General features: G+C 37.6%; 1 protein-coding gene across 9 annotated transcripts in view; it reads right to left on the reverse strand.

Moving 5' to 3' along the window:
* OPA1 (OPA1 mitochondrial dynamin like GTPase) overlaps positions 1–9,307 on the reverse strand; it is a 56,574-nt gene extending 47,267 nt beyond the window's left edge. For 5 of the 9 annotated variants that reach the window (XM_074833939.1, XM_074833938.1, XM_074833935.1 and 2 more), the window contains exons 1-6: positions 9,135–9,307; positions 5,473–5,791; positions 5,064–5,160; positions 3,768–3,875; positions 2,509–2,562; positions 1,828–1,895 (exon numbers count right to left, since the gene is read on the reverse strand). In XM_074833939.1, coding sequence (XP_074690040.1) covers positions 1,828–1,895; positions 2,509–2,562; positions 3,768–3,875; positions 5,064–5,160; positions 5,473–5,791; positions 9,135–9,163 — 675 coding nt within the window. In that variant the 5' untranslated portion in view covers positions 9,164–9,307. The remainder of the gene's footprint in view (positions 1–1,827; positions 1,896–2,508; positions 2,563–3,767; positions 3,876–5,063; positions 5,161–5,472; positions 5,792–9,134) is intronic. The other 4 variants (XM_074833941.1, XM_074833940.1, XM_074833937.1 and 1 more) reach the window with 1 other exon arrangement.
* Between the last annotated feature and the right edge of the window lie 297 nt (positions 9,308–9,604).

Consider the following 9,604-nt stretch of genomic DNA (forward strand, 5'->3'; position numbering starts at 1 on the left):
TTGTATTAAATGAGAGATTACGAGATAAACACATTAGCTGGCAAGAAGCAATACAGCCTGATTCAGTGTTCGGGACAATGTTCATTCTCTCAGTTATCTTGTAAACTAACTGGTTTCTCATTCATTCTACAGGAATTTTTTAGAGACCTGTCTGAGGACCATGCCCCTTAACAGTTCCACAGAACATTCCTCCAGATGAGGAATTCCTAGATTCCTTTACCAGTTACTCATCTTTTCACAATGAAACAAAGAAAACCAGCTCAGAAACATTTAATACCATGCTACAGCACTTTATGCATCCATACAATCACAATTCTTAAATCAGTATTGGTTGGCAGTGGAAAGCACTGAATGAAAAAAGGCCATCTAACCCATTGCCTTGAGAACAATAATTTTGCTTGCCAATAAACTAAGTGATTATGCTTTGTTCAGTATTCATATGTGCCCTGTTTGAAATTTTACAACCAAAATTTATCATATTAATTAGCAAACTAACAGTTTTTAAGTGTAACATATCAGATATAATGAGTAACAAAAATTAGTACACCAGCCTAAATTTTCTAAATCATACTGATTTAATATGGGCTGATATTTTCCATACCACAGCCAAAGTCTTGCTGGCAACATTAAAATGCAGTTCTCACTGCATCCGAAAACAGAATAATAACTATTAGTGATATTACTGGTATTCAGTAAAACTCTGTTAATTTAGTTATCAAGGACAATAAACTAAGATGGCCACTTCTTCACAAATCAATAGTATTCTTTATGTTTTTAAACAGTGAAACCTGTGCTCAGCAGTCACTCAAGAGAAAGTAAAACAATATATATAAACAGTTTACTGACAAACAAAACAAAATGCTAACTTAATTCTCATGTAGAAATCCATCACTCTTCTAAAGGGAAAAAAACAGTTATAAAAAGTGAGCTTTGTACAGGTTTCACTGTATAGTGCCATGCAGAATTAATGTAGAATAAATGTATACATGCCTGCATATACAGAAATGTCTTTTATGTAAAAGCCCCAGTTATAGTTCAGACACTTTTGGTTGCAAAAATAAACATATAATCATTTACAAATTCTCCAATATATATTGTTTTCCTTCCATTTTTTAAAAGAATTTTTTAAAATATACACAGGAAAAATGAAAAGCCTTTAAAGAATGAGCAACGTTACGATTTAGAAATTTAATAGAAATAAGGTCTACTATTCATGAAAACAAAAAAATTAAACTTCACCTTCTTTACTTCAATGAAAAAATGCTAAAACTTTTAGGTATCAAAAGACAGTAACATTTTTTTCCAGAAGACAGTTAACAAAAATGTGATGTACGCTTTATCTAAATAAAGTCAAAAGACAGACTACTTTAAGAAATAGAAATTCTTTATTAAGGCAGAAATTCTTAAGTAAGAATCACAACTGTGACAATGTCAATAGGAATGACATTGCAAGCAGAAATGCTTGAAAATAACTATAAGAGCCTAAACCAACTTCAGCAGTAAAAGCTATAAGCAAGTGTCATTGAGAATATGCCCTGAAAAACTGCAAATGTACGCAAAATACCTAAAATTACATTCTTATTACAAACCAATTTTCTTAAGAAATCCTAAAGATTTTATAAACTGCCTTATATTTTCTTTAGGCCAAAATGTTTATTATCATTGCACTGTTTGTATATTAAAAACAGCAATGCATACTCAAGTCATTTTCAATGATAAATTCTATTCAAGTTGCTTCAAATAAACATCTGCAACTATCTACAGAAGCACTTTAAAAAAACCCCACTTGTTGTCAAGACCTTTTTAGTTTTGCAAGAGAGAAATTACCTTCTTGTACTGCTTGTCATTGTCATACCCCTGGTCAGTAGCTCTGAATGCTGTTTCTCCTGGAGAACCTAGGACATAATTACAGTAACTCACTATAACACACAAAAAGCACTTAAAAATTCTCAAATTACACCTACTATAAAATTAAAGTTTCAACCCCTCTGAATTATTAATTCAATAATCTTTGAAGTTCCTATTTAAAAAAGTTCACCTTAAGAAACTGAAATTCAGTTTATAACTCATCTGAAAATTTTATACCTAGTTTGTGACTCAGATTAGTTACATCACAAGGGATGCTGCTTCAGTTAGACTATTAAAGCTCTGAAAATATTGTAAAATTAATTATTTCTGGTAAATATGAAAAGATAACACAAAACATTGGTATTATTGCAACAAGAAAAAAATATTCTTTCCTATTGTAATGACATAGGTTTTCAAAACAAGCTTCTGGAAAATGCATCTGCTAAGGACTGTGGCAGAGAAATAATAACTATTCATCTATTCATTCTCACAGGGGAGGATCTAAGTATTTTTAAAATAGTTGGAAGGTATTTATAGTTCAATATTAAATTGCTGTAAATAGTTGTGTTTACAACGATATTCACTCCTCTTGGTATATAGTGTTTTAACAGTTTGGTTTAAAGAGGCAGGTTAAGGGCAGTAAAAAGGGCTTTTACACACCTAACAACAGAAGTAGATCAGAAGCTCCTATGACTTCACTAACCAAATTGTAACCTGTGAAGAATCAGCAGAAGAGGGGAAATAAAAATTATAAATACAAAACAAAATGCAAAACAAAGATAAGGGATCTTTGTCTCATTTGGAGGACCACACAATCAGAAATGGCAACTATGCCCATGTGAGTATGATAACAAGTAATCAGTGACACCTCACAATACCAGTCAGTAACACCACAATTTTAAATAGCCAAAATACATAGGAGATTGTAATCTACTTGTCACTCTGTTGATCATCCCTACTTATGTGCTCACTGTGTTTTTAAGATTAATAAACTAGTTCCACCATTGACAGTATTTTAAGAAAACAAAAATACACTTCCTATGCACAGATACAGAAATATTTTCAAACACACTTAGAGCAATGACTGTAACACCTCACAAATATAATCTTTCATGAATACAAATTTATGTGGTTTTACAATTATGAAGATATATAATAGGAATAATCTTGCACTTTATTACAAGAATGATTGGGCGAAATTTTAAACTGTGCTCATTAGCAAGTCAGATGTGATGATCAAATCAATCATTTTTAGTTTTAAAAAGCCCACTGATCAGAAATGTCTAAGTCTCCCAAAACCTGAAAACCATTAAGCCTAGTACTACCTGCACACTCTGAATCGACAAACCACCTCCTTGTTTTTTGTGAAGGATTTAGAACTCCTACCTACGCCTTTGAAACGCAGCCCCCACCTAAGCTGAATCTTCAAGCAAGTCCTTCTGGAGCTGTGGCCAGATGAAAAATATCATTCAACCCAAAAGAACACTTTTGTTACAAATATCTTATTTCACACGCTTACAACATTAAGAACCACCATTCTTAATAAGCCAACTCTTTTCTCCTGTAACAGCTGTGGTATTGTTACTGCCCAGTACCATTCTGACCTTCTCCAAATTCCAGCTGGACACATCCAGCTTCTACAACTCACTGAAGCAATCTATCTTTCAAGCTGTTTGTTTAGAGTTCTACAAGGATTCTAGCTTTCTATTCAATTTCACACTTTGGTTCTCTGTACTTGCTAATAGAATTCTTGCTTTTAAAAGTACATTACACTTACCTGTGTCCATAACACTTTCAGACGAGATATTCAATGAAATGGCATGCATTTTCAGGATCCACTTTCTTTTAGTGTCTAAGGACATATCTGTAACCTCATCTTGTAATAGCTTATTAAAACTAAGTGGAAAAATTGTTCTCACCAGGAGAAAAAAATCCTTTCAGTGAAGTGAAGCTCTCTCCAATCTTGTCAAAGTCAGGCAGAAGTTTGGCAAGGTCATCTGCATCAGGAAGGGCTTTCATAAGTTTTTCTAGGAAAACAGTACAACAGCTAATGAGTAGGTTTTTTCCCTATTATTTTTTGTGAACAAAAATGGCTTAGGCTGTAAAACCTAGCAACTGCTTCAGGACATGGCTTTTTTCATTTTTTTTTTTAAATAAGAAATTAAAAAGTTTCTTTCCACATGCACCTCCCCCCATTAGTGTTGAGAAATATTATCAGATCTGAAAAACCAATTGCTTTTTTAGACTTTGAACTTCCTGATAAGTTGGTTGCCTCAGGTACTTTAAAACTGTCTAAAACTATTGCTGCATTTCACCACATTTCATACATTATTCTCTCGCATACTTCGTAGAAGATGTTTTGAAATTACACAACACTAACTACGCTCATCTCTTGTAGATTTTAAGAAAATCTTATTTTTCAATTTCGTAAATAAGCCACTTCTGTGATCCTTTAAAAAAGCCGCACTTATTAGCTTTAAAGTACTACAAAAATGTAGCGTCCATTAGCAATAAAAATATTTGTCTCAATTATTCAATCTCTGCATTTATGAAGTGCTCATACATGTAGTAAAATCTTCATAAACTTTGTTTTAAAAAAAGAACACCACCCTATTACCCTGCACATATAAGAAGCAATTCAGTGCTTGTTTTTAGGATTTATCTTTCATCTGAAAATATGCAAAAAGCATACTGTAACAAGAACGTTCAGGAAAACAATCTATATTTTTCATTTTCTTTTCTTCTGTATCTTCAAGATAATTTTGTCGACAGGTAGGTTAACTATGCTGCATTTTCAATCAGTCTTTTACTCATACATATATTACTTACCTATTTATACTTTTTACTTGTAAGTGTCATTCATATAGAAAGAACAAACTTTGCACATAATATTACCAAAACCCATGTAAGTCCCCTTGATCACGCTGCAACTCTCCTTTCAATAATGGGATTATATGGCCATTATAGGACCAAAAACATTCTCAAATGAAAGGATGAATTATGGATTATCAATGCTAAACAAAGCTTAATTTCTTCCTGCAAACACACTGATACAAATACCTTGGTAAAACACACACCAAACTAACAATACAAGTTCACTCAAATTACAGTTGTAAAGATACTACTGGAGAGAGGCACTGAGGACCTACACCCTTATGTTTATGTTTTACATATGCTAGTCTTTAGATAGAGCAACATTTTAGCTTTTGTGATACCGAAGTCAATATGTTCATCAAGCTCCCAAACGAAGTCAGGAACAATCCACTTATATTCATCGAGATCTGGCATCATGTCCTTCCACTGATCATATGTCTAATACAAAAAGGAAAAAAAAATAGTAGAAATAGAAAAAGAAACGTATGTAGAGAGGCATATGAGCAATCTATTGAAAAGTAATACCTACATATAAAACATACTAACCCACCATCTTTGATATGAATAACACTACTCGGCTCTTAAAATCTATACTAGTTCTCCAAACAATCCGTTTTCCATATTCATCTTTATTGTCATTAGTTAATCAAACAATGACATCTTGTATTTTTGTGGATATAACAAGAACTATTGTTCTGAAGTATATAATAACAACAAAGACAAAATGCATAAAATAGCTTCCATAAATACCTTCTTAGCTGTATAACCACCACCTACAGCAGATCCTAATATAAGATAGCGAAGTTTGAGAAGCCTCGATGCTAGTCTAGCTAGCCAAAAGTTCCTGTGGAACTGGTATCCATATTTTACATTTAAAAGTTTTGTTTTGTGTAAGGGGAGACGATTAAGAGAAGAGAACAGCTGAATGGATATCCTTAATGGAGGTCTTTGAAATTTTGAACTTGGATAGTAGGGATGATGTATACTTCGGGAAACAAGATGCAAGTTTTGAAGTGGTGATTTTCTTTTTATTCCATAGCTGCTATTTGCTAGACTCCGGCAGATGACACTAAAAGAAATAAATAAAAACTCTAAGTAACATATTTCCTCAACAGACCATTAACTCTATAACTTCTTTACAAGCAATTCACATTACATTTGAGCTAGTTACAGGAGCATCACTCTGAATGTACAATTTCCAGCTATCACTGGCATGCTACCAGGAAAATAAAAAGCTGAAAACATCGTTAATGGGTATAGCATTTCTAGTGATTACAGAAATAAAACCTTAAATACCACATATGAAGCCTGTTATGAATTAAATTTAACTTTCACATCGGATTAAGGCAAGTAACATGTCTGTGGTAAAACACAGTTTGGGCAAGCAGGAGCTAAGAGTCCACAGAAGACTATGATCAACTTGCAACATAAAACTTGTCAGTTCGGCTATCTTGTTATTCAAAATTAACTTTTAGAGAACATTAAGCTTGTAGAAGATTTTCAAACTTCAAAAAAGCAATACATTTGTCCTTTTTTGGCAAAGCAGACACCCCTTTGGAGTTCAAGCATGTACTTAATGACATCTTTCAGTACCTTTCACTCTTAATATTCTGCAGTTCTAGGATTACAGCATTATTGTTTTGTCTTAGGTCATGCATAGACAAGATTATTTCTGGAGATGGCTGCACCATGTTTGCTGAAGACTTCAGTGCAGTAATTCAGATTTATGCAAGAGGGAAAACTTCAGTCCGAAAGACTGACTCTGAAAACAGAGCTCAGCCATGAAAAGCATATGTTAAAACACAGGAACCTTATCAGTCTTGCCTATGTTAAAACAAATGCATAGGTTGAAATAAAGCTCCTGGTATACTTTCAATTACACAGAATAAAGCTCCTTGTATACTTTCAATTACACTATCTGCATTCTTCAACATTTTGAGGTAGCTTTGCTAGTTTAGGGAAAAGACAACTGCTCTGGAAAAAGCAATTTCTTCTGTAACTTTTTAGTCTCACCATCATATCAGAATGGTTAATATTAAATAATTTACTGGATACAAAATACGAGTGAAGTTACAGTTCTTGAACATAATGCTTGTCCCTTGATGCTTTTTTCAGAGTTTTCAATATTCTCAAGCACATTTGCCAAAGTGGACAAATACAAAAGAAAGTGCTTCACAACATTGAGAAGGCAAATTATTCATCCCATTATCCTAAATCATTTAAAATTAACAGATCTTAAAGAGAATAAGTGAATAATGTAAAATGGAAAATATTACAGCATTTTCTAATAACATGCTCTATAATCTATATAGTTCTTCGCCTTGAAATTTTGCACGTACTAGAGATGACATTGTCTATGACAGGCGTATTCTTAATGTCCAAAGTGTAAGATTTTGTTATAAAAGCACTTTTGACCCAGAAAATTGAGCTTTTGGAAGATAAGTTAAAAATTAGAATTATGTGAATTGATACATTTTCCTCTCTTAAAAGACCAATTCTCCCGATGATCTATGCTTAGAAATTTCCTTTAGTGTAATGGAAAGCTTAAAAAAAGGGAACTCCGCTGACTGTTATGAAAGTCCTTGTTCACAAAAGTCACTGTGATTTTGCAGGGTATCCTCTTGCTGCTATACTAAACTGTCTAGAAGGCTGTACCTTTGCAATAACAAACTTAGTGTCTAGAAAGATGATAATAATAATATAATAGGATAATAAGCAGGAGCAGAATAATCCCTAAAGTAGCAATAAGTTTCTCCTCTTTGACATAGAATCACAAGAGGCTCAGAAATTAACCACAGATAGTACCAACACAAAAGCAGCTACATAACAATAAAACATTTCCAGTGTGGAGGCACTTTCACTTTTTTTTAAAAAAAATTTCTTCCTTTTGAAGACAGTTTTTTTAAAATCAGGGTGTGGTAAATCTATAAGAAGCAAGCCGATGACTGGACCATTATTTCTTTTGTTTTGCAGTCACTACCACTACACAGATATTTAATATTTTCAGCAGAAACCAGGGGGTAGTATATACTATGGCAGCCACATCTCATTATTAGTCTTCATCTACATTAAAGGCATTTTGTAATGTTACATAATTTTCTTCCCTGTGATTGTTCTTACTGTTTTACAACATTCTATATGTTTAAACTGAAGGACAAATTGAGTTCCATCACAAATTATTATGGCAACAACTTGACCATCAATCACCTTTTGAGTGCTATCACAAATTTCAAACCCTACCTGCTTTAATTGCACATATAGAAATCTTATAACTCACTAAAAAACCCCCACTCTTCCATGATTATACTAAAACTTCCATTTACTTCTTTCTTCTCTCCTCCTGCTGCTAAAAACTCCTGATGAATGCTGACAAAAAAAATCACCTTAAGTTCTTCACTGAAAAGTGCGGTTAGACTGAAAAGGATGCTGAAACAATGCTGTTAAATGAAGAATTTCATGAGTTCCAAATTTAAACCCTCTGGAAAGCTGTTTTTAACAACAATAACAAAAATTGGCCTTCCAGACATGGGTAGCTCTGCCATTAGAATCTGCCTGATTACAAGCCTGCAACCTGACTACTTTTGCATTGAACTGAGATTATAAATACCTTGTAAAACAAGAAAAAGTGGCCTGTTACTGTTGATAGCCAAGCATTCCACCTGGTAGTCACACCTAACATTTTACACACATTGCTCCAGTTTATCCCCACCTCAGCCGGGACAAGTTTTCTGTAAAGATAGGTTATATCCACTTTTAATAGCTACGACTGCAAAGCAGTCCTTCAAATGTAACCCAGCAAAAAGCACTGTAGTATTCTCTTTCTCATTCAGCACGAGATCACACTTATTCTCCTACTGCTGCTCCTAAATCTGACAAGGAATATTGAGAGGTTACTGGCCATTCAGTTTCACCGCTCCTGTCTGAAATCCTGTAGAAGAACGCTGAAAAAGAGGAACGTGGGGGAGCTGCTGGGGAAGGCCAACGTCTGGACAGGAAGGCGGCCTGAACTCCCTAGGGCGGGAATGCGGGAGACGCAGCTCCTTTCCACGTCCCATCCCCAGGTCCCAGGGGAGCTGAAGGATGGGGTGGGGGATTTCCCCACCTGGGAGCAGCAGCCCCACCCCGGGAGGCCTCAGGCTCACCCCTGCGCCGTTCACACACACAGCCCCCCGCCTCGCACCCCGACCCGCTGTGCGGCTCCGGCCTCCCCCGCGGGCAACCCCGTTCCCACGGGTGCCCAGGGCCTGCTCCGCCGGGACGGGTGTTACAGCCGACACCGCGCCCGGGGCAGGGGCCCCGAGGTCAGAAGAGGGTGGCGGCTCCGGCGGCCCCTCACTCCGCACAGCCGCCGCGCCCCAGGGGCCAGGCCCGCAGCGCCCGCCCTGCCCCCTGCCACGGCCCGCCGCCCTCACCAAGCCGCCGCCGCCCGCGTCCGCCACATTCTAACGGCCGGGAAGGGCCCGGAGGAGCCGCACGCACCGCGGCCGCCGGCCGGGGCTGCGCCGCCGCGCCTGGCGCCACGGGCTGCCGCCGGCAAGGGCAGGTGGAGCCGCCGCGGGCTGACAGCGCTGCCGTCGCTTCCGGGCACCGCGGTCCGTTCGCCCGGCCCGGCTGACAACCGCGCCTCGCCGCGCAAAGGTTCCGGGGGCGGCGGCGGCGAGGGAAGGTTTTGTGGGAGCACCGCGGCGGGGGGTGCCCGGCTGGGAGGAGCGGGGAGGCGGGAGGGACATGGCTCCTCCACAGCCGGGCCTTGAGTTCCCCTCGTACCCCAGCGGTGCCAAGCCTCAGCGCCTCGGCCCGGGGCACCCCCGAGGCGGCCTGGGCTCAGGTGGTGAGGCCCAGCCCCGGGTGGAGGCCTATGGTTGTACCAGGGTCTTCCCCA

The sequence above is a fragment of the Strix aluco genome, chromosome 9 (assembly GCF_031877795.1).
Source record: "Strix aluco isolate bStrAlu1 chromosome 9, bStrAlu1.hap1, whole genome shotgun sequence".
Classification (NCBI taxonomy): Eukaryota; Metazoa; Chordata; class Aves; order Strigiformes; family Strigidae; genus Strix; species Strix aluco.